The 26,009-nt window shown below is 38.0% G+C and overlaps 1 protein-coding gene across 4 annotated transcripts in view; it reads right to left on the reverse strand.

The window, feature by feature from the left end:
- Znf143 (zinc finger protein 143) overlaps positions 1-25,079 on the reverse strand; it is a 63,290-nt gene extending 38,211 nt beyond the window's left edge. For 2 of the 4 annotated variants that reach the window (XM_026409576.2, XM_026409571.2), the window contains exons 1-7: positions 24,998-25,055; positions 12,773-12,887; positions 12,151-12,243; positions 11,228-11,311; positions 10,433-10,516; positions 9,610-9,806; positions 7,801-7,875 (exon numbers count right to left, since the gene is read on the reverse strand). In XM_026409576.2, the coding sequence (XP_026265361.1) occupies positions 7,801-7,875; positions 9,610-9,806; positions 10,433-10,516; positions 11,228-11,311; positions 12,151-12,243; positions 12,773-12,887; positions 24,998-25,039 (690 nt within the window). In that variant the 5' untranslated portion in view covers positions 25,040-25,055. Of the gene's footprint in view, positions 1-7,800; positions 7,876-9,609; positions 9,807-10,432; positions 10,517-11,227; positions 11,312-12,150; positions 12,244-12,772; positions 12,892-24,997 lie in introns of all 4 variants that reach the window. The other 2 variants (XM_026409573.2, XM_026409572.2) reach the window with 2 other exon arrangements.
- Between the last annotated feature and the right edge of the window lie 930 nt (positions 25,080-26,009).

A 26,009-nucleotide genomic window follows, 5' to 3' on the forward strand; every position in this document is an offset into this window, starting at 1 on the left:
GTTGAAGAATGACTGTCTACTATGTGGGCCATATAGTGATATGTTGCAATATTCTTTTCTGTGCTGGCTGTCACCCAAGGTTCAAAAATGACTCTTTCAGAGTTTTGGTTTTTTTTGTTTTTTTAGTTGTAGTTGGACACAATACCTTTATTTTATTTATTTATTTTTTTATGTGATGCTGAGGATTGAACCCAGGGCCTCGGATATGCTAGGTGAGTGCTCTACCACTGAGCCACAACCCCAGCCCCAGAGGTTTTTTTAATGTTGTAAAAAATTCAAAATAATGAAGCCAAAATTATCACTGGGTGATATTACAGATGTTGAAGGCTTAAAAAGAAATCTGAAAATAAAAGGCATAACAAGCATGTGATCCTGATGATTTTTCCTCAAAGATCTGTTAGATTCTCTTTGTTTTTGTTTTAAAAAATATCTGATTTATATAAGAGATTCTGCCATACCTCAGCACTTTCAGATAAATATGAAGGTTTGGGTAAGTAAATTTTCATAAATGTATTTTTTTTTAATTTTTAATATTTATTTTTTTAGTTCTCGACAGACACAACATCTTTGTTGGTATGTGGTGCTGAGGATCGAACCCGGGCCGCACGTATGCCAGGCGAGCGCGCTACCACTTGAGCCACATCCCCAGCCCTCATAAATGTATTTTTAATTGCTTGCTGCTTTTTATCCTCATTCTTAAGGAAATTAATGTTTCATGTAATCTGATTTATGGGGTGAGAACTGATCAATAAAAATTATTGTAGGGTTAGGAAGGTAGCTCAGTAGAATACTTGCCTAGAATGGATGAGACCCTAGATTTGATACCCAATATCACAAAAATTTTTAAAATCTACATTACTAGATATTTAGACTCTAAAGTAATATGTTCTCCCATCTCAGGTAACCTCAGATTTCTTTTTTTCTTTAGTACTGGAAATTGAACCCAAGGCCTCATGCATGGAAAGTAAGTACTGTACCGCTGAGTTACATCCCAGACCCCTTTTTTTTTTTTTTTGCTGTACTAGGAATTGAATCTAGGGGTGCTCTACCACTGAGCCCCTTTGGGTTTGATCCCCAGTTTTGGGGGTGGTGGAGAACCAAGTATCTAACAAATTTTTCCTAATTTATACCATTTCATTTTCTAAAAAACTTTATTTTTTAAAGTATATACAACAGCTATACATATGGTAATATTATGGGTCATTTTGGGTTTTCTTTTGGAAAATCTCCAAATTAAAAAAAAACACTAAAATATTAATATTGGTGCTACAGATTGGACCTAGAACTTCATGCATATTAAGCACACACTCTATCATTGAGATACACCTCTAGCACCTTTTTAAAAAAATCCTAGATAAATATTTGAGGTGATGGATACGTTAATTATCCTGACCTGATCACTACATGTTGTCTATCTGTATGGAAATATCCCACTATACCCCCCAAAGAGGTATGACAATTTTGGGGGGTGAGGGTGGGGTTACTGGAGATTGAACCTATGAGGAACCTAGCACTGAGCTACATCCCCAGGTCTCTTTATTTTTTGAGATAGGATTTCCCTAAGTTGTTGAGGCTGGCTTTGAACTTGAGATCCTCCTCTCTCAGCCTCCTAAGCTGCTGTGTATATCACTGTGCCTGGCCCCAAAATATGTACAACTATTGTGTCAACTTAAAAAATCCTTTGCCCCTGACTAATAATCACTGATATAATTATTACCTTTAAGAGATGGAAAAAAGTGGGCTTAAAATATTTAAGAAACGCAAGATTTACACTGGGGATGTGGTTCAGTGCAAGAATATGTGCCTAGCAGGCATGAGGCCCTGGTTCAATCCTCAGCACTGCAAATATTTAGATAGATAGATAGATAGATAGCAAGTTTCACTTGGTTCAAGGTCATGTAGCTAGATTAAAAAAATACAGAAAACAAAACAAAAATAAAATATGAACCACACCTAAATTGCCTATACTAAACAGGTTTGGTTCAATGCAAGAACACGTGCCTAGCAGGCATGAGGCCCTGGGTTCAATCCCATGATTTAGGAAAAACAACACCCATAGACTCTGCTAACCAGAGAAGACTGTACATCTATAGGCTGGCCAGTGATATATCAATGCCTATGTGGTCTGGCTTAAAAATTCAGGCTGAGCCCCATGCTACATGCCTTTATAGTCTCAGCACTCTGGAAACTGAGGTAAGAGGATCACTTGAGCCCATATGTTTGAGGCCAGCCTAGGGGGAAAAAAAAAGTCTCCCCAAGTATATAGATTCTCTCTGCAGGAATTTGACCTAAGAAATAAATGGAGGGAGGGAGGGAGGGAGGGAGGAAGGAAGGAAGGAAGGAAGGAAGGAAGGAAGGAAGGAAGGAAGGAAGGAAGGAGGGAGGGAGGGAGGAAAGGAGGAAGAAAGAAATTGAAATCTTAAGTTGGTCATGAGTGGTAAACCTGAGAAAGCATGGCTATGATGAGTCATGTGCAAACTCAATAAGATGACAGAGAAAGCCTATCTCCAGAGAAAAGGGAGCAGAGATGCCATGGAAGAATCCAGCCCTTTGTGGGAAGTGGGAGAGAGAAGAAAAACAAGTGAGATCAGCCTCCATTCCTGATTCCTTTGTAATTCTAGTTCCTGTGCGGACTAAATGTTCAGCAGTTCCCATTCTGATCTTATTTACTCTGATATATCCTTACAATATATCTCTTTTTTCCTTGAACTAGCTTGACTGGTTTTTGTGGGTCTTCCAACTATTACAGCTCTGATTAAAATACTGTCAAACCGAAGTACTTTGATCTCCAATTAAAGAAAAGTTAGTTTTGAATGATGAAAGGGCCTGGCATTCTAACATAACACATACACAGAGTATCAACAATTATATGTATCTACAAATAGTATTTTCATTTGTTACTTAAAATATTAACCAAATGAAAATCTCACTTGGTTATCATAAACTCATGAGATGGGTAAAGCAAAGATGATCATCATTCTCATGTAACAGATAAAAAATTCAGATCCAGAGAAGTAACTTGCTCCAAGTCCCACTGCTACTAAATAGCAGAGTAGAAACTCAATCTGGATCTTTTGATTATAAATTGTATACTACTTCAATACTGTTTTCTACTTAATAAGGGTGTTGTAACATGAGGGCAATGACAATAGCTATAGTCTGCCACAAATACATCCCTCTCCCTCCAGTGTTTTTACAGTTCTTACAAGTGAACACACAGGTATTCTTAGAGACTATTTTATATTGGGGTTTTAAATTCAGTGCTACTGGGGCTGGGGATGTGGCTCAAGCGGTAGCGCGCTCGCCTGGCATGCATGCGGCCCGGGTTCGATCCGCAGCACCACATACAAACAAAGATATTGTGTCTGCTGAAAAAAAAAAAAAAAAAAAAGACCTAAAAAAATAAATACATAAAAATTCTCTCTCTCTCTCTCTCAAAAAAAAAAAAAAATTCTTGAAAATAAATTCAGTGCTACTGACATTTTCAGAGGGTAACTCCTTGTTGGTGGAGCTATCCTTTGGGGGAAATCTCTACCCACCAAGTTTCAAGTGGTTTTACCTAAATTGTTGACAACCAAAAAAACTGTCTCCAGACACTGCCACATGTCCTGGGGCAAAACTGCCTCCACCTGAGAACTGCTTTAAGTACTCTAAGCCTTTCCTTGTCCGGTGATTTTTTTGTTGTTATTCATATCAGAGATGAGTTCAGTGGCACAACTAACATCTTCATGTTACAGCTGAAATAAAAATTCTAAACTGTAAACATCACAATTTTTTTAAAAATCTAGAGCTTAGAAACAAGACTATTTACAGGAAAATCTGTTCCTTTAGCTATCAATTTCTTTAAAGTTCAGGCAGACACAGAGCTACAACTTCATAAGCAAAAATGTAGAAGGAGCACAAAGGGATGAGACCAGAAGTTATACGTTCTGCTTATCTGCTACGATTCCTTGAGGCAGTCTGGCTTTTTAATACTATACATTGGGCCCTCAATCTCAAAATGTGACACTCAATTGTTTTAGAGAAATAGGAAGTTTTGGTCAAGTACTAAAGAGAAAAAGAGTAAGTCACAAATACAAGCCATATATATAATTAAAATTTTCTACTGCCACATTGAAATGGGAAAAAGAAACAGGTAAAGTTAATTTTATTTAACCCAATATAATAGGTCGAATATGTGTTATTTCAACATGTATATGAAAAATTATTGATGAGATATTTTACATTTTTTTTTCATAATATGTCTTAAAAATCCACACCTTAATTCAAATTAGCCACCAAGTGCTCAATAGCCACGTGTGGTTAGTAGCTACCATACTGGACAGCACAGATCTAGTCTGCAAGGAAAAAGACAGAAGGCTGTAGTCAAAAAAAATTCTATTGAACCGTCTTCTATTATTTTGTCTATTGGTACCAATAACAATGGTTTTATTTCTTCAGATAAAAAGTAATGAAGTTGTGGGGTATGGTGGCACATGGCAGCTTGAGAGGCTGAGGCAGGAGGATCATGAGTTCAAAACCAGCCTGGGCAATTTAGTGAAGCCCTAAACAACTCAGCGAGGCCTTATTTCTAAATAAAATATTAAAAAAAAGTGCTGGGGAGGTGGCTTAGTAGTTAATTAAGCACCCCTGGGTTCAATCCCTGATACTCCCTCAAAAAAAAGGTAATGAAGTTTTTAATGACATTTTTGCCTTAGCAATTCTCAATCCCTCTGTTTCTGGATTCAGAAATTAACAACTGATGTTAATAGTCTTTTATAATAATATATGTTAATAGGTTAAGAAGCCTGATGGTAAACTCATTCATTTTTTGGTTAAGTCTCATTCTATATTAGTTAATTACAAGCACATTTATAACTTCCTTTCTTTAAAAATATTCTACAGTTGCCAGGTATGGTGACACATGCCTATAATCCCAGTGATTTCGGAGACTAAAGCAGGAGGATTGCAAGTTCCAGGCCAGCCTCAGCAATTTACTGATAAAAAATAAAAAAGGGTGGGGATGTAGGTAAGTGATAGAGTGCCCCTGGTGATAAAAAAGAGAAGGAAGGGAAAAGGGGAGGAAAGAAGAGGGAAGGATGAAGGCACGGAGGGAAGAGGGAGGAGAAGAAAGCAGGAGAGACAGGAAAGAGGGGGAAAAGTACAAAAAGGGAAGGAGAAAGGAAGAAAGGGCTGGGAATGTATACCCCGATACAATACTCTGGGTTAATTTCCATTATCCCCTACCCCCAATCTATGTTTGCAGCATGGTGGTGCAGGCCTATAGTCCTGGCTATTTGGGAAGTTGAAGTAGGAGGATCACAAGTTCAAAGCCGGCATGGGCAACTCAGCAAGACCCTGTCTCAAAAAATAGAAAAGGGGATATATATAGCTTAGTAGTAGAGCACCCCTGGGTTCAAAACATAGTACTGCAAAAGAAAAAAATTCTAAGATTCTACTGCTTAAATATCTTATCATTTGGTAGTTACCAATAAGAAAACTTAATAGGCCACTGCTATCTCTTGCATACGTTTACATGTGTTTCCATTTCAGTAGAATTTAGCTGAGATGAATTTGACATAATAAAATTTAAAAATATTAAGTCTCATTCATAAAATGTGAAAGTGAATTCCAAGACTTGAAAACTTTACCAAGAATCACACAATTACAAAGCTCAGGGACTTAGTAAACAGAAAATTAAATTTATATTCTTGTTACTCTGTAGCACCACTTGAGCTTTTAAATATATAGACTGACTATTCAATCATCAAACTTGTATCAGAGATATCAGTAATTCTTTTCTTTTCTTGTTTATTAGTATTATAACTGAAAAATCTCTTGATAAGCCCTAACAATCTCACTAAATGTTTTTTTTTCAAATCTTTTTTTTTTTTAAAGAGAGAGGGAGAATTTTAATATTTATTTCTTTTAGGTATCGGCAGACACAACATCTTTTTTTTTTTTTTTAAAGAGAGGTTGGGGGGTGGAGAGAGAGAGAGAGAGAGAGAGAATTTTAATATTTTATTTTTTAGTTATCGGCGGACACAACATCTTTGTTGGTATGTGGTGCTGAGGATCGAACCCGGGCCGCACGCATGCCAGGCGAGCACGCTACCACTTGAGCCACATCCCCAGCCCACTAAATGTTATTAAGTGGTGATGTTAATGCTCAAAAACGTGTCCCTGGCTGATCACAGAGGCGTATACCTGTAATCCCATCTACCTGGGAGGCTAAGGCAGGGGGATCACAAGTTTAAAACCAGTCTATGCAACTTTAGTGAGAACCTATCTCAAATAACATTAAAAAATAGTTGGGGGGGTGCTGGGGTTGTGGCTCAGTGGTAGAGTGCTCGCCCAGTATGCGTAAGGCACTGGGTTAGATCCTCAGCATCACACAAATATAAAATAAAGATATGGTGTCAACCTAAAACTAAAAAATACATTTTTTAAAAAAATATTTATTTTTCAGTTGTAGGTGAACACAATATCTTTATTTCATTTTATGTAGTGTTGAGGTTTGAACCCAGTGCCTCAGGTATGCTAGGCAAGTACTCTACTGCTGAGCCACAACCTCAGCCCAAAAAATAAATATTAAAAAAAAAACAGTTGGGAATATAGCTCAGTGGTAGAGTGCTTTCCAAGCATGTACAAGGCCTTGGGTCCAATTCCCAGTAAGAAGGGGGACAAAAAAGATGGTTACTTGGGTAGTTAATAGGGTGTTACCTGAGCAAGGGGTAGCCAATGACTAGACCAAGGGTGAACATGAATCAAAGGAAGCCACAGGCCATCTGCAGCCCAGGAAGCAGTCTGGTACAAAAAGTACAATCAGTTTTGCTAAGTATGAATAATAATGATTAGCTTGTCTGGATCTTCCCTTCAGAATTTGAAAAGGAAAATACGGGAATAGAAGTAGAAGAATAGAAGTAGAAGAAACTTTTAAAACATACATATGGCAAAGTAGTATATATACACAATGTAGGGCTGGGATGTGGCTCAAGTGGTAGCGCGCTCGCCTGGCATGCGTGCGGCCCAGGTTCGATCCTCAGCACCACATACAAACAAAGATGTTGTGTCCGCTGAAAACTAAAAAATAAATGTTAAAATTCTTTCTCTCTCTCTCTCTCTCTCTCTCTCTCTCTCTCTCTCTCTCTCTCTCTCCCTCTCTCTCTCTTAAAAAAAAATAAAAATATATATATATATATATATATATATATATATATATACACAATGTAATATTACTCAACATTAAAAGAAAATAAAATCATGGCATTTGCAGGTAAATGGATGGAGTTGGAGAATACAATGCTAAGTGAAGTAAGCCAATCCCCCCAAACCAGATGCCGAATGTGTTCTCTGATATAAGGATGCTGATTCACAATGAGGATTGGGGGGGGGGTTGGGAGGAATGGACAAACTTTAGATAAGGCAAAGGGGAAAAAGGGGAAGGGAGGGGGTATGGAGGTAGGAAAGTCGGTGGGGAAAAAAAAAAGGGCAAAATAGCAAGGATTAGGTCATAGTAATGAGTGAGTCACAGAGAATGGATCCACAAAATTCCATGAATGGGACAGTAAGAAAACTGCTTGGTTTCCAAAACTGCTTTGGATTCCAGAATACAAACTAAGCTGGATTTCTGTGATATTTCTATTTCTGTAATGTCACTCTACCATCACTAACAAATCTTAGGGCCTGAGGTAATTTGAGAAAGCTGGTCCTAATACGGATACTGTTTTTCTGAAATGGTGCAATTTTCCTGGAAAAGTAGCATGTTCTCTATTGTTGCTTAGAAAAGAGATTCTTATAAAACAAAGGAGATTTACATACCTGCATTTTTTTCTCTTGTTCATTTTCTCCAATTATTCCAGTACCTGTTACACTTTCACTTCCATCAATGGACACCTATAGGAATAAAATAAAGCTTAAAGATGTTTTACCTTTGCATTTTTAAAAAATACCTTCATTTTATTTATTTATTTTTACGTGGTGCTGAGAATTGAACCCAAGGCTGCACACATGTGAGGCGAGCACTTTACCACTGAGTCACAACCCCAGCCCCTTATCTTTACATTTTTACAGTATGGGGACAGATACCAGGACGACTTCATGCCTTCTGGGCAAGCCCTCTTCTACTAAACTACATCCTTAGCCCCATGTTTTACATTTTGGTAATGTATGGCAGGTGAAAACATGGAGGTTTTGTTGTTGTTGTTGATGTTGTTGTTGTTGTTATTATTATTATTATGTGTGTAAACTTCCCAAATAAAAATTGGAAAAAAAAACTTAAATTAAATGAGAGAAATATGTTTGATGCAGGAAAAATACGCACCACCACCCCCTTTTAGAGCTGGGGTTTTTGTACGTTACTCAGGCTGGCCTAGAACTCTGAGACTCAAACATCTTCCTTTTTTTTTTTTTAAGAGAGAGAGAGAAAGAGAGAATTTTTTAATATTTATTTTTTTTTTTTTTAGTTTTTCGGAAGACACAACATATTTGTTTGTATGTGGTGCTGAGGATCAAACCCGGGCCACACACATGCCAGGCGAGCACGCTACCGCTTGAGCCACATCCCCAGCCCTCAAACATCTTCTTAACTCAGCCTCCCAAAGGGCTGAAACTATAGCTATACAGCATTACACAATAATCAAAACTCAGTCCATCTCTTTTTTTTTTTTTTTTTGGTACCAGGGATTGAACTGAGGGGCACTTTAGAACTGAACCACTGTTGCAGCCCTTTTTTACATTTATATATACATATATTACTTACATTTATATATATATGTGTATATATGTGTGTGTATATATATATATATATATATATAGAGAGAGAGAGAGAGAGAGAGAGAGAGAGAGTGTGTGTGTGTGTGTGTGTGTGTGTGTATGTAATGAGTGAGTCACAGAGAAAGGATCCACAAAATTCCATGAATGGGACAATAAGAAAATTGCCTGGTCTCCCAAACGGCCTTGGATTGCAGAATATAAGCTCAGCTGGATTTCTGCAATATTTCTATTGACATTACATATATACATATATATATATGGTTTGTTAGCAGTGGTAGAGTGACATTACAGAAATGCTGGTTCTGCATTGCTAGTTTCCCAATGCAAAAATATATATATTTAGTTGTGGATGATTATTTATTTATTTCTATGTGGTGCTGAGAATCAAACCCAGTGCCTCACATATGCTACAAAAGCACTCTACCACTAAGCCAAAATCCCTTTTTTATATTTTATTTAGACATGGTCTCGCTGTGTTGCCTAGGGCCTTGCTAAGTTGCTGAAGTTGGCTTTGAACTCATGATCCTCCTGCCTCAGCCTCCTGAGCCACTGGGATTATACGCATGCTGGGCATATCTATACTTTATTATTTCTTTTATAGCACTCATCCTTGAATATCTCTTTTTGTGAATTACCTGCTAATTCATTTATTTTCTGTAAGTCCTTACTCCATTCCCTTATTTTTTCTTACAATATATCTTTTTACACTTCACCTTTTTAAGATAAATGCAGTTCTCTTTGAGGTTGAATGATTTTGGTTCTGCATTGCTAGTTTCCCAATAAAGTGTACTTTTTTTTTTTTCATGAAAAATAAGGAGGCTGTACCTGGGACAGTATTGAAGTAAAATACCATACCTTTGCTGCATACTGTTCCAAAGCACTGATAGTGTCAGGGTCAATTGTGCCATCGCCAGTGTGAAGCCCTGCCACTGTCCCATCGGCCTGAATTGCCAAGATGGTGTCAGACTGCGGGACTTGCACTGCATGGTGGATATAGGCTGTGGTGCCATCTTCCAGCTGAACAGCCTGTAATGCACTCTGGTCATAACTATCTGAAGGAGTAGAAGAGAAAGGCCTTAAGGTTTGACAAACAGTTACATATTTAAAAGAAGAAGGGATAAACTTTTACTGAGTAGTACTAGAAACACCAGATGATGTGCTTTATGTTATTTCATTTAATTCTCAAAAAACTTCTATGAAACAGGTATATTTACCACCATACAAATGGGAATCAGAATTTGAGAAAAGTCACTTTCCTTAGGAACCAGGAAAATTTTAAAAACCTAACAAGTAATAGTCAAAATCAGTTGTAAAGAAACCAGGATGTGGGTTGAAGTTGTGGCTCAGTGGTGGAGAACTTGCCTATCCTGTGTGAGACACTGGGTTCGATCCTCAGCACTACATAAAAATAAATAAAATAAAGATAGGAAAGAAAAAAAAAAAGAAAACAGGATTTGAATTGATGTAATTATGACTCCAAAGTCCATAGTGTTTACTGTTCCAAATGGTTTCTGGCAGCTCAAATTGTGAGAAAGCTTTCTCTTTTAATTGTGTGCAAGCCAGATGCCTTGAACTTCAAAGGATAAATACAATTTTTTCAAATGACGACACTTCAGCAGGTATTATTTTTCCCATACTCCCACTTCTCCCTTACTTCATATTTTCAAAGTTACTGTACCTTTGGAGGTATGATGAATAAATGCTGTGGTTCCATCTTCTAACTGCACTGCTTGACCATCCTCTAGACGCAAACTGTCCCCTGCTCAAGAAACAATTGTTTACATTTAGGTCCTATGCTTTCCAACATGTTCCAATTAACTAACTTGGCAAAAAACAATCAACTAGCTATTAAATGCATGATGACAACCTTATAGTTGCTTTATGAGTCAATAAAGCTGCTTTGAGAAAGCACTTAAAAGCAATAGAATACTTGTTTTAGGAATACACACAAGAGGGGAAGAGAGTTGAAAGTAGGGGAAAAAAGAAGAAAAAGAGTAATGTAGGATTCATTTCAAACAATAGACACATTCACCTAGGACTGCTACCCACTAATTTCTAGAACTTCCTTTCCACTATCTTTGAGACTCAGTCTTGGTTACATTAAAATGGTCTTTAAGCCAGGTGCAGTGGTGCACACTTACAATCCTAGCTACTTGACAGGCTGAGGCAGGAAGATTGCAAGTTTGAGACCAGCCTGAGCAACTTAGCAAGACCCTGTCTCAAATTTCTTTAAAAAGGGCTAGGGTTATGGCTTCGTACTAGAGCAGTGCTGGGTTCAATCTTCAGTATTAGAGAAAAAAACAACAACAAAAAAGGTCTTTAGATCCTACCTCTGGCACCTACTTATCTCCCTTTTCAAAAAAAGGCAGACTAGAAATCAGGACCAAATTTAGGTAATATGAGGAAGCTGGTGGCAGCAAACACCAAAATCAGAGAATCAGGAGGTTTCCTGTGTTGTATCTTAAATACTTACTACTTTTAGGTATGGGCACATGTTGAACATAGGCAGCAGAACCATCTTCCAACTGAATGACTTGGCCATCAATGAGCTTCCCATCTGGAACAAAAGATTCAAGCCAATAAATTAGCACAAACAAAAATTTTTTAACTTTATACAATTTCAAAATGATATCAACTATAAAAACATACACTACTTAAGCTCATGTTCATCTTGATTCTTCCCTCAACGTTCTGAGGCAATTCAATAACACATCCAGTGATCCTATAGAAAGCAGAAAATCCTCCCTCAGCCATCCTTCCTCCCCTCCAATTTTCAATCAAACAAGTACAAGAGGAAGAGTGGCTCATCACAGCAAGCTACATGAATTGAACCTCAAGGTACCTTTCAGAACCACTCAGAATCAGTGACCCTGACTATGGGGAAGCTGAACAGTATGTCAGCGTATGTGAGGCTGGATGTCACTGTCACTCCTGGGAGGAATGCAGACCCTGTGTATATACATTTGTGCTCGGTAGGTTCCCATAAAAACAAGGAGTTTTAGAATTGGGCTATTTCCTGGAGCAAAGTAAACAGTAACTTAGAGAAAATGTTACAAAAGCAAAACCAAATGTCTATCCTTATGTTTAAGAAACACATTAAATAATAACCTAAAGTTAAAAAACAAAAGAATGGTTTTGCTCAAAATAGGAAATAGGTCAGACACACTCCCTTCCCTCCTCTCTCCCACTAAATTTGATACCCTAGAGTATCTTCCTATTATCTAAAAGGGTGTCCCAAAATTATCCAGTTATCAAAATTTAAGTTAAAAATAATTTAAAATTATTATAAGCAATCTAGTGTCTTTAGGAGACACTGGGAAGGAGGTATAGTTGCTAGGGGTTCCAATGCTAAGGTTTTGCTGGTACTAACTAACTGGCCATTTAGGAGGCACATACCTTTAGAATTGTGTTGTATGTAAGCAGTAGAGCCATCTGCAAGTGTTACTGCTTGCAAGCTTACACCTTCCATATTTTCTAAATTGTCACCATCTATTATAAAACAAAATTACTTTCTTTAGATAACTATTATATGTGCATACTGATTAATTTTTTTTAAAAATGAAGATTAGCAATAGGCAGGTTGCTTTACCTAATTCTTAAAGAGACCAAAAAGGAATCTCTTTTAGCATTTATTAAAAAATATTTCCCTGCCCTGCTATACCCAATGCCTACATCAGGGGAAAAAAAAATGCTCATAATAGCCAGGCATGGTGGCACACTCAGCAACTCAAGAGGCTGAGGCAGGAGGATCACAAGTTCAAGGTCAGTCTCAACAACTTAGTGAGACCCTGTCTCAAAATAAAAATTTTAAATGGCTGGAGATGTGATTGACTGATTAATTACCATTGGGTTTAATCCCCAGTACCAAAAAACAAAACAAAAACAAAAACCTCAGAAAGGCCTAGGTTTATGTTACCTCTAATTAAGTTACAGGGAAGTAAATACAGTGTCATAAGTTTCTATTTAAGATAAATGATATTACCAAACTCATGTGGTCCCTTCAAATATGACTGCTCACCTGCCACAGTTACTGCTTCTGTGAGGCATAAGGTAACATGTTGAGCCTCCATTCCTCCTCCAGGAAACTCTGTCATTCCTTGAGAATCCCGATTTATTTGGGCTAACAACATTTTCTACCTTGAAGAAAAATACAGTCCCTTGAGGATAAACAATGACACATATAAAACAAAAGACATAAATATATTACTGAACCCCCCCCAAAAAATTTTTTGAAAGACATAAACAGTATGTGATATTTGATATAACATGCAATTTCACTTAATATGCAGGGTAAGAGTATTAAAACTACAAAAGTATGCTTATACCTCAAGAAAGTAGCACTAATGACATGACTTAGTAAGGGCACACCTTAACAAAGCTGAATGGTAAGTATACTCTGGCTTGCTAGGGAGTCTGAGGAACAGAAGTGGAGAAAAAAGATTCTGATATTCCAAACACCACTTCTGAAGTTGCTCTATTGAAAAGCATGCAGTTTGGCCAGGTGTGGTGGTGCATGCCTGTAATCCCAGAAGCTTGGGAGGCTAAGACACGAGGATCACCAGTTCAAATCAGCCTCAGCAACTAAGTGAGACCCCATCTCTAAATAAAACATAAAAAGGGGCTGGGGATGTGGCTAAGTGGTTAAGGGGCCCTAGGTTCAATTCCAGGTACCACAAAAAAAAAAAAAAAGCCATTTCAAAATTCACAATAGTAGATTGTACTTTAAATCCCCCAAGATGAACACTGCATATGTTAACTGTTTTTCGCGGGGTGGTAGCGGGAGTAACAGGCACTCAACTACTGAGCCACATCCCCAGCCCTAGTTTATATTTTATTTAGAGACAGGGTCTCACTGAGTTGCTTAGCACCTTGCCATTGCTGAGGCTGGCTTTGAACTTGTGATCCTCCTGCCTCAGCCTCCTGAGTCACTAGGATTACAGGCATGCACCACCGCACTCCAGCTCCTGTTTATTAGTTTTCAGGTACAGAGTTGCAAAAAGTGATAGTAAAAGAACAATCAGAGCATATTATAAAAGCTTTCAAGTATGTATTGGAGTAGAATCTTTTTTTCAAATAAACACACACACAATCTTGAATCCTAACAAAAAACAGCTAAATATATATGGCATTTGATTATAAATGCATTTTAAGTGTAAACTTTTGTTTTCTTCTTTTTTAAAGTGTAACCTTTTAAATTTTATTCATGAGAATGATTTGCTTAGATGAACTCAAAATCTTAAATCAAAATAAAAGTGATGATAGCAGGATTATGCATCCAATTTATCATAGAGCCAAGAGAAGAAACAGAAAGGTAAAGCTGATCTGCACAGATTAATTCAGAGATCAACTTTTTAAAAATCCCACAATATGCTTTAATCAAATAGATCTACTGGCACTAGAACAGTAGTAGAGAATATGTTTGAAGTTTAATCACTAATTATTTTTAAGATATACAGAGTAAAGTACTTGCATACCAGAGGACTGAAGGAATATCTAAAAAGCACTGGGTACATCCTCTCTGTGGAAAATAACTCTATTTACATGAAACACAAAAGTAGAAAATATTTCTTCATATATTTAGATTCTTTAAAGCTTCATATTATCAATTTAAACCTGAAAGTGAAAAATTGAACACAACTTCAGCATACTAGGAGATATACCAGTTGTGGTATATCTAATATACTAGAAATAAATTTTAGCTAAATATACTAGAAATAAAGCAGCTAAATATACTAGAAATAAATTTAAGCATTGTGGGGATGGGGTTGTGGCTCAGTGACAGAGCACTTGCCTAGCATGTGTAAGGCACTGGGTTCGATTCTCAGCACCACATAAAAATAAATAAAAATATTGTGTCTGTCTACAACCAAAAATATTTAAAAAATTTTTAGCATTGTTTTATTAAATATAAATAATAAGATGCCAAGGCAAAGAAACCAGGCATTTGTTCCCATTTGTTCCTACTTCATTTAGTCTCTTGTTTATACTAAAAATAGTAACTTACCACCACAATCTTACCTTAAAAACTATAAATCTAAGTACAATTTATATGCAAGGGTTTTCTCATAAGAGTTTCATCACAGGTGCACAATAAAAAGACTCCAGGACCTTGGTTCAATACCCACTACTACCAAAAACAAACAAACCAAAAATTATACAAATATATACTGTGTATATATATAATGTATATATATATAACTATGTATATGTGTATATATATACACATATACATATATGTATATATATCCTGTTTCTTTCCAAATAAACACAACACATTCCCTACCACCATTAAAGTTTGCCAATTCATCTTTCTGCTCTAAGAGGTTTGCCATCTGGATTTGCCTATTTTCATCAAAGTGAGACACCCAGAATAAAAATTATCAGGTCACCCCTTAACTAAATTTTTCATTTAATTTTATTTTTTTATGGTACTGGAGCTAGAACCCAGGAGCACTTAACCACTGAGCTACATTTCCAGTCTTTATTTAATTTAATTGTTTTATTTTGAGAAGGGCCTTGCTTAGTTGCTGAAGCTGGCTTTGAGCTTGTGGTCCTCCTGCCTGAGTGTCCTAAGTGGCAGGGATTACAGGAATGCACCACCACCCTTGGCTTAAATTCTGATTACAAGACAGCAGTTGCCAACATCATGATTTTCACTCTTCAAAACTTTTTCATCTCATATCTTTTGTGTGTACGTGGTGCTAGGGATTGAACCCAGGGCTTTGTGCATTCAATGCAAGCACTCTACCAACTGACTTACATCCCCGGCTCTCATTTTGTATCTTAACTGTTGCAGTAATCTCTTTATGTTCTCTTTGTGCCATTCTCATTCTTCAAGTCCATAACAGGGGCAACTATCTCACTCTATTCTGTATACCACTGAAATTTTTCTTGTGTACAATATTATACAATAAATTTTAAAATTAAGAAAAATTGAGCTGGGAATGTGGCTCAAGCAGTAGCGTGCTCGCCTGGCATGCGTGCATGCGTGCCGCCCCGGTTCGATCCTCAGCACCACATACAAACAAAGATGTTGTGTCTACTGAGAACTAAAAAATAAATATTAAAATTCTCTCTCTCTCTCTCTCTCTCTCTCTCTCTAAAAGAAATCACTAGCACATAGCACAGGTTACTTTAAAAAAATAAATTAAATTAAATTTAAAAAGATGTTTAAAAAAAATTTAAGAAAAATGATTCTCAATAATTTAAAATCAAATATTTTCATTTTTCTTCTTTAGTTCTTGCTATCTATATATACATATATTTTACAGTGTTGTAATTAGGGATATTATTTTGTATTCAGTTTTTAAAATTTTAATAACTACGGAAATCGATCCCTAAAAGTAGAATCTTTAGCTTTTTTCACTTCTATAAGTTCTGCCAAATTGACAACACATCTTAATAATGATCACTTTTAATTCACTTTTTTTTTGGGGGGGGGGTTTACCAGGGATTGAACTCAGGGGCACTCAGCCACTGAGCCACATCCCCAGTCCTATTTTTTGTATTTTATTTACAGACTGGATCTCACTGAGTTGTTTAGCACCTAACTTTTTGCTGAGGCTGGTTTTGAACTTGCAATCCTCCTGTCTCAGCCTCCCAAGCCACTGGGATTACAGGGGTGCACCACCACACCTGGTGATCACTTTTAAATTAAATTAAGGTGTCCAGGGTGTAGCTCAGCGGTGGACTGAGCACTTGGCATTCAAGGGATCTTGGGTTCAATCCCCATCACCAAATGAACACAAAAAACAAATAAAACAACATTAATTTCTCTTATAAGCCATTTAACATTTTTCTTTTTTTTTTAAGAGAGAGAGAGAGAGAGAGAGAGAGAGAGAGAGAATTTTTTAATATTTATTTTTTAGTTCTCGGCGGACACAACATCTTTGTTTGTATGTGGTGCTGAGGATCGAACCCGGGCAGCACGCATGCCAGGCAAGCGCGCTACCGCTGAGCCACATCCCCAGCCCTAACATTTTTCTTACTAAATATAAGGCACAAATGACTTTGTCATTAAAAATAATCTTTCAGTAAATATGTTTACAAATATAGTGTCTTTGGAGAAGCAGAGTAGATTATATCCTTAACCTCTCAGAGCACATGCCTGTAAGCCCAGCTAATCAGGAGGCTAAGGCAGGAGGATTACAAGTTTAAGGCAGACTCAATAACTCAGCAAGATGCTGTTTCAAAATAAAAAATATAAAAAGGGCAGGGAGCTGGGTGCAGTGGCACAGCCTGTAATCCCAGCAGCTTGGGAAGCTGAGACAGGAGGATTGTGAGTTCAAAGACAGCTTCAGCAATGGCGAGGTGATAAGCAACTCAGTGAGACCCTGTCTCTAAATAAAATACAAAATAGGGCTGGGGATGTGGCTCAGTGCCCAAGTGGCCCCGAGTTCAATCCCTGGTACTCCCCCACAAAATAAATAAAAAGTAAAAAGGGCTGGGGGTGTAGCTCAGTGGTAGAGCGCCCCTAGGTTCAATCCCCAGTACCACTCAAAAAAAAAAAAAAAAAAAAAAGAAAGAAAAATCCTCCCACAATTAAGTTTAGTGGATCAGAAAATATGAGCATTTTTTAAAAAAATATTTTATTTACATTTTAGTTTTCGGCAGACACAACATGTTTGTTCATATGTGGTGCTGAGGATCGAACCTGGGGCTCAACCATGCCAGGTGAGCGTGCTACCGCTTGAGCCACATCCCCAGCCCCAATATGCGCATTTTTATAACAATCAGTGATCATCACTTACATGTCTGGGGCGGCAGGGGTGGTGGTGATGGTGTGTCTACAGAGCTGGGGATTGGACCTAGGGCCTCATGTATGCCAAGCAAGTGTTCTACCATGGCCCTCTTTATGGTTTTGGGGGGGGGGGGGGTTTGGTGCTTCACTGCTGAGTTTCATCCCCTGTCCTTTAATTATTTAAAAAAATTTTAAGACAGGGTCTTGCTAAGTTGCTGAGGCTGGCCTCAAACTACGATCCTCCTGCCTCAGCCTCCCAAATTATTGCTGGGATTATAGGTGTGTGCCATGTCATCTTCTACCCCCAAAATGCTGGGGATTGAACCCAGGATCTTATTCATGCTAGGCAAATGCTTTACCACTGAGCCACATTGCCAGCCTGCCTGTCATTATTTTTTAAAATGGTTGTATCAACTGCTTTGCTACCAGCAACATAATGAATATGCTAATTTCACCACATTTTTACTGGTATTTGACATTATGCTAGACCCTCTGTTTGATTTAAGAGAGGGATAATTAAAGATAATCAAAGAAGGGAAGCATTAAAATGATATGTACCTTAAATGTTTTTAGTTTAAACACAGAAAGACATTTTTATTTGCTAAAGCTCTTAAAAAAATGTTTTCTTCCTGAGAATTGGTCTATGGAATTGGTCTATTTTCAGCATTGTCTTTTTGTAAAAATCCCTAGTACGACACATTGTAGTTTGGGTTCCTTTAAAGTAGAGCAAAATCTTAAGATTCTTGCAAAGGATTCTAGGATACAATGCTTCCAGATTTGCACATTTCTTCCTTCTAATATTTTACTCATACTGTTGTAGGTCTTCTGACATTCAGGCAATTCTCCAATTTGGCACCTACTTAACTTTGTAATTTCATCTTCTATCATTCACCTTCAGATCTTTACCTAAACCATGGGCAAACTACTAAAAAGACATATACACACAAACACATGTTTATAAGTTTATATGTGTGTATATATCTATTTGTGTGTATACACACATCTCAACATACATGTTATTGAAGACATAGAAAGGTTTTTGTTTGTTTTAAAGTCCTCCTGGGGTTTCGTTTTTTTCTTTTGTGGTGCTGGGAATTAAACCCAGGGCCTCGTGCATGCTGGTGGAGCATTCTACCTCTAGGTTACATTCCTAGTCATCTTCAGTACTTTAAGAAACTAGTTCCAAACTGGGCATGGTGGTGGATGGTAATCCTGGCCTACTCAGGAGGCTGAGGCAGGAAAATTCTAAGTTTGAGGCCAGTGTGGGCAACTTAAAATGGGCTGGGAATGAAGATCAGCAGCCAATGAGTTCAATGCCCAGTACTACAAAAACAAAACAAAAAAGAAACTCCATGGCAGAAGAAACGTGAAAACAGGTCATTAAAGCACAAAGTGTAATCCTAACTGTACATGACACCAAACTATCAAAAATTTAATGCAATTATTCAACTAAGTGATTCTTGGAATTTTTCTAACAGTCATAAAAGTGTGCAAGGTTCACTGAGGCATTATTTTATAATAGCAAAAAATGGTCAAAAATCTAAAAGTCCTTCAAAAGGATGTTAAATATAGGATACCTATATGTGAAATATGCAGCCACTAAAAAGAATGAGAGAGGTGCTGAGGATATAGCTCCAAGGTAAACTGCTTGCCTAGCATACACAAGATCCTGGGTTCAAGCCCCAACACTGTAAAACAACAACAAGAGAATGAGATTGATCTTTATGGAACATGGAGAAGCAAATTCAAGATATATTTTAAGTCAAGGGGTGGGTGAATCAACATGCAGAGTATACCTGGTATGATTGCATTCATGTTTTTAAAAAATGTATAAAAGTATTAGCACAAGCTTGTGAATACATTTAAGGGCTCAAATAGTTTGCACCCAGGAACAGGACTAGGCAATGAGGGTAGAATGGGGAAGAGACTTTTAATTTTTATTGTATACATCCTGTAAGTTAGAAACTTTATTTTCATGGCTTATTATTTTCATTTTAAAATAAAAACAGTCACTTAATTTTTCTTTTTCTTTTTTTAACTAGACACAAAAGCATTAATAAAGAAGCACTTACCTGCCTTAGGGACACACAAAAAAAGAACATGTGAATTTTTTTTTTTAAATAGACGGACACTATACCTTTTTTTTGTTATTTTTATGTTGTGCTGAAGATCAAATCCAATGCCTCACATGTGCTAGGTAAGTGCTCTACTGCTGAGCTACAACTTCAGCTGGTAAATGTGAATATAAATAAATAAGTAGGCATTCTGTAGAAGCCCAAGACAGAAAGGGTAGTACAGACACAGAGAAGAGTCTTTATTCCACACATCCTTATTAGCAATTCCAAGGTGTCCTTCCCTCACTACCCAGCTCTCAGTTATCATCAAGGGCTACAGCATTTGCAGTTATTTGGCTTATAGCCCAGATCACTTTGAATCACTGGTCATGTGTTTTTCGTCACAGCTCTTCATCTATACAAAATTATATCATTTGTTGGCCTTTATACATTCAAATTCTGTTTAGCTCCAGCTTGCTGAGCTTGTTTCCTATTTTGGAAAAAAAAAAGAGAGAGAGAATACAACGCCCACCTGATACAGCTTATTATATGCTACTGTCTTTGTTTTTCTTGGTACTGAGGATTGAACCCAAGGGTACTTTACCATGGAACTTCATTCCCAGTCCTTTTAATTTTATATTTAGACAAGAACTCATTAAGTTGCTGAGGGTCTTGCTAAATTGCTGAAGCTGGCCTTGACCTTGGGATCTATCTGCCTCATCTTCCCATTACAGGTATGTGCCACTGTACCTGGCTGCTACTGTATCTCATGGTCTTTGTATTTTTAAAAATTATGACTATATGTTCAATAAATATCTGAATTTATCATAATCATGTGTCAGAGGTCTCAACAACTGTCCTCCATATATATATATATATATATATATATATATATATATATATATATATCCATGCTGACTCTTTTATTTCCTAGAATACACCTAACTCTTCTGATGGCTTTTGTGCTTATTGTTAGGTGTCACCTCCTATCTCAAATATGTGACATTTTAACAACACCCCTTATTCTCTGTCATAGCACTCTCTTGATCTCCTTCTTGCCTCATAGAGAATTTATAATCAAACACTTCAGTTGTACGATATCAGGATTTCTTGTCTATTGGTTCATCATTGAATTCCTAGTTCTTAGGAGAATGCCTGACACATAATATATGCTTTCTAAATATGGGATGAACAAAGAAATACAAGTTGTGGGGCTGGGTTGTGGCTCAATGGTAGAGTGCTTGCCTTACACGTGCGCAAGGCCCTGAGTTTGATCTTCAGCACTACATTAAAAAAATAAAGGTATTGTGTCCAACTACAACTAAAAAAACATATATATTAAAAAAAAAGAAATACAAGTTGTAAGTAGTCATAGCTAGTTATAGCCTAAGGCAAGATTAAAGATTAGATCTTCATTCCTTTTCTTTCACTGTCTCACTTTGTATGATATGCTGCTGTGTGTATGTATTGTTTATAAAGTGCCATGAATTTAAATGATTCCAATTTCTTATGATCATTATACCCATACTATATAATGAATTTCTGTATTTTCAAAACTGAGTCTGTAGAGCCAAATGCATTTATTATGTTTTTAAAAAAGAGAGAATTTTTAATATTTATTTTTTAGTTTTCGGTGGACACAACATCTTTATTTTATTTTTATGTGGTGCTGAAGATCGAACCCAGCACCCCGTGCATGCCAGGCGAGCGTGCTATCGCTTGAGCCACATCCCCAGACCAAATGCATTTATTATTAAAGACGTATATGTGGCTCAGCGGTAGAGCGCTCGCCTAGTACAGGCGGGACCCGGGTTTGATCCTTAGCACCACATAAAAATAAAGGCACTATTTTGTGTCCATCTACACCTAAAAAATAAATATTTTTTTAAAAAGATGTATATAAATAACGCTATGTATGTTATTTTATGTACAGATTTCAAAATACTATTATCATTCTAGGGTCAACAGATATATTTTAGAAGTTAAAGAGGAGGGCATTTGGTAGCTTATTAAAGTCTTGTAGGTTATTGAGAATTTCAGTTGGGAGAATGGGCTTCTGAGCCAGTCATAGGATCATGTCTCAGCTTACAGTGGACAAGTAATTCTAAAGTTCAGCTGGTTCACCTGCAAAGTAGTAACTGTAACAACAGTAGTAGGTTTGTAGTGAGGATTATAAGTTTATGTACATATATAAAACACTTAATCACATAATTCAGTGCCTAGCCACTGAAGTGGTATACATAAGTGGAAATGGAATATTAAGTCCAAGAAATATAGACAGGAAGGATATATCTGTGTCTACATTTTAATGAATATATATTTCCACAGGGTAGAGTTGTCACTGCAGTTTTAAAATAAGATTAGTTTTATGAGAAAGTGTGAAGAAAGGTATTCACTGTTTAAAAAAATTTTTTTTTCTAGTCAGGAGTGGTGGCAGTGATCCTGTAATCCCAGCAATTTGGGAGGCTGAGGCAGGAGGATCACAAATTCAAGGCTAGCCTGGGCAACTAAGTAAGACTCTGTCTCAAAATAAAACAAAAAGTGCAAAATAAAATAAAAAGTGCTAGGGATGTAGCTCAGTAGTAGAGTGGGTAAATCACCGATATGGAGGTGGGGAATCATTATGTCCTGAAATAAAGCCAGGAGCAAAAAGATTCAGAACTGGGTAAAACTTCAGATTTAACCACTACCCCCTACCAAAACTCTAAAACACTATATAAAACCTCAAAGCTAAGTAATGAAATCAGGACTGATAAAGTTCTTCTCAAATGATCATTTTATATATATATATATATATACACACACATCATTATATATATAAACACACATCTATCTATCTATCTATCTATCTATCTATCTATCTATCTATACACACACACACACACACACACACACACACTGTAAACAATGAATAACAGCTAAAGTAATAAATTACTTTTTTCCACTCTAGCCAGGTCATCTTTCTATGATAAATACAATGAATCTTTAAGCAATATCCCAATGCTTAGCAAAAGGTTTAGGTTACTCTGTAAATCATGTATCTGAAAAGGAATTTCTATTTAGAGTACACAAAGAACTTTACAACTCAATAATGAAAAGAAGCTGGGCATGGTGGTGGACACCAGTAATACCAGTCAGTGGCTTAGGAGACCAAAGTAGGAGGATGGCAATTTCAAAACCAGCTTCAGCAATTTAGCAAGGCCACAAAAACTTGGTAAGACCCTCTGAAAATAAAAAATAAAAAGGGCTGTGAAAGTGGCTTTGTGATTAAGTGCCTCCCAAATAAAATGAAAAGGACTGTGAATGTGGTACAAAAAATTTTTTTCTTAATAGAGACAGAAAAAAAAAAAAAACACAAACTTTTAAATGAGGGAAAGGATCCAAGTAGATTTCTTCAAAGACATACAACTGGCCAATAAGAGACATGGAAAAAATGCTCAATATCATTAGCATTCAGAGAAATGCAAATCAAACCCACAATAAGTGCCACTTCATATCTACCAGGATGGGTATAATAACAAGTAGTGGCAAGGATGTAGAGAAGTTGGGACCCTTATACCTCGCTGGTAAAAATCTAAATGGTACAGCCACTTTGGAAAAGTTTGACAGTTCCGTAAAAGGTTGAACATAGAGTTATCATATGAGACAACTTATGGTACATGTACCCAAGAGAAATAAACACCTATCTCCAAACGCAGTGTAGTGGTATGGTTGTAGTCCCAGCTACTCAGGTGGATAAGACAGGGGGATCACAAGTTTGAGGCCAGCCTGGGCAACTTAGTGAGGCCCTTCTCAAAAATTTTTTAAAAAGACTACAGATGTATTTTGGTGATCAAGTACCTACCTGCCTAGAACACATAAGACCCTGGTTTGGATTCCCAGCACTGCAAAACAATAACACTCCCCACCTGAATCCCATGTCCACAGAAAAATCTGCACCCAAATGTTCACAGAAGCATTATCCATAATAGCCAAAAAATGGAAACAACCCAAATATTCATCAACAGATGAGTGAATAAAATTGACTTGTGTCCATTTGGCAATAAAAAAGAAATAAAGTACTAATACACGTTATAACATTCTGGCAAATACTATGCTAAGCCAGTCACAAAAGATCACAACCTCTATGATTGCATTAGCATGAAATGACCAGAATAGGCATAATCTGGGGTGATGAGAGGAAGTGGGGAATCATAGTTTCTTTTTTGGAGTGATGAACATGTTTAAAAAATTGTGGTGATACATAAATGGGATTGATATTTTAAGTAAAAGAAGTGTACAAATTGAATATAATAAAACTCAGCTAATTATACACTTTAAATTGTGGAAGGTAAGGCATGTGAATTGTATCAATAGTTGTTTTTTTTTAATGGGGGGGAGGTGTCATTTTTAAACAACCAATTTAGTATAAACAGTATAGTCAAATATGCCAGGATAAAACTATTTATGCATCTTACTGGTATTTGGGGATGATTTCGTCAAATTTCTTAAACAATAAACTATGTACTTAGTTTAAAAAAAAAAAAGTATTACACTGATTTCACGTCATTTTCTGGCAAAATTAAGGACAAAAACGACCACAATCTTAAAATCTACAATTTTTCATTACATCCCCACTTAACTATGCAGCTAATTTATACTCTTCCATAGCAAAGGCAGAAACTAACTTCAAATAATGTGCTGACAACGGTGCCCTTTAAAAAGCGTTATAATGTGGGGGAAAATTTTTAAAAATCAAGAGAGGAGGGAACAAAAATGAACTCAAAACAATAAAATATTACAAGGTGTTATAATGATTTGTTCACTCTTTAGTCAAAACCGGGGAAAGAGAGAATGATAAGTTACAAATTTCTATAACTCGGTGTTAGGATTCATAAATCCTTTAAAAAATTAATAATAAAGCAAGTGAAGAAAACAAGAAATCTCTCCTCGATCCGAGTGGGAGGAAATCCTGGATGCTATCCGCAAGCAGGGTCCCGAGCGGGCCCACGGCCAGCCGGGCTGCAGGCGCCCCTGCTGGGCCCTCGTGTGAACCGTGGACCCGTAGCAGCCGGAGGAGATTCGCCCCGGCGCGCCTGGGGACTCTGCGCCGAGGTCAGGCCGAGAAACGCCGCCAGGTTCCCGAGGACTCCACCCTCTCCTCTTACTCTCCCTCCCCTCGGCGGTCCCCTGAGGGGAACAGGCGGGGCGCGGCACGCTGGGACAAGGGGGGGTTGCGTTCTCAGCTAGAAAAGCTCCGCCGCCCAGAGTGGCGGCCGCGGGTTATTAATAAACTCCGCTTCTGCCCAGGCGCAGCTACAGAGGCGGCCGTAGGATCAACAAGGCCTGCGGCCGAGGTTAAGCAGTGGGAGCCGGAGCCCGGGCCCAAGCGGGCCCGCGCCGCCGCGCTGAGGGCGGCGGCCGGGCGGAGAATAATGCACACTGGGTAAAAACACATTTATATACGAACCTCCGAGAAAATTTTCCAACAATTCCTTCGTCCGACCACCATGCACCAGGACAGGAAACAGCCGCCCGGCCCCCAGGCCCCGCAACCCGCATAGCGTGTCTGAGGCCCGCCCCCAGCCTCCATTGGGCAGGCATTACGTCACTCACTGGACATTCCCTGCTTTTAATTGGACCAAATTTAACCTACCAGAAGGGAATCGCCCCCTTAGGCACGCCCCAACGTGGGACGTCACCGAGGTTGGTTTTCCAGCCAGCGCCTGAGTGGCTCGCGCAAAGTGCGGAATCAAAGTTTCTGTGTCTTACTGGTTGGCAGAACCGCTCATCCCAGACCAACACCACTTCACTGATAAGTTAATTATGCGGATTCCGGGGCTCCAGCGGGAGACGCCATTTTGTAGCAAGGGAGGGAGGTTGGTCCTTGTGATTACCTGGGAGGGAGAAAGGGTGACGGCCGCCATTTTCCCCACAGGGGCGAAGAGGCGGATTGGGATTTCCCGGTGGGCTTGTTGGAATTAATTCTGGAGACCAGATGAGCTTTGCCTAGCCCTTGCCGAATGCTGTACCATTAGGAGGGAAGAGGAGGGGAAGCATAGGACAGGATGGGAGACCTGCCCGCTCCCCGGGGGCTCTCAATGCTGACTGAGGCCCTTGGTCTTGGGCAAAGGCCGTTTACCCGAGACCTGATTTGTGCCGGTGACTGGCTTCCAGGCCTGCCTGCGCTTCTCCAGTCGCCGGGGGCATCACCGTGCGGTGGGAGGGTGAGCCTTCTGCGCCGGAAACTCCCGCGGGAGACTGGAAGCATTTATTCATTTTTGTACTTTTGGCTCAAAGTTTGAAGTCAACTGAATTGGTGTCGCTACGTTCTTTTGAATCTTATTTCCCTTTTGTGTGTTGATAACTGAAAAAGTCAAAGGGGTGCGGGAAAGTATTCAATCGGGTCCCCTAAACCTGTTAATGGATACAAATAAGTCGTTTCATGTGTGGTAGCTCTCATCCATTCCTTTTCTAAGTCA

This window comes from Urocitellus parryii, chromosome 4 (assembly GCF_045843805.1).
Source record: "Urocitellus parryii isolate mUroPar1 chromosome 4, mUroPar1.hap1, whole genome shotgun sequence".
Taxonomy (NCBI): Eukaryota; Metazoa; Chordata; class Mammalia; order Rodentia; family Sciuridae; genus Urocitellus; species Urocitellus parryii.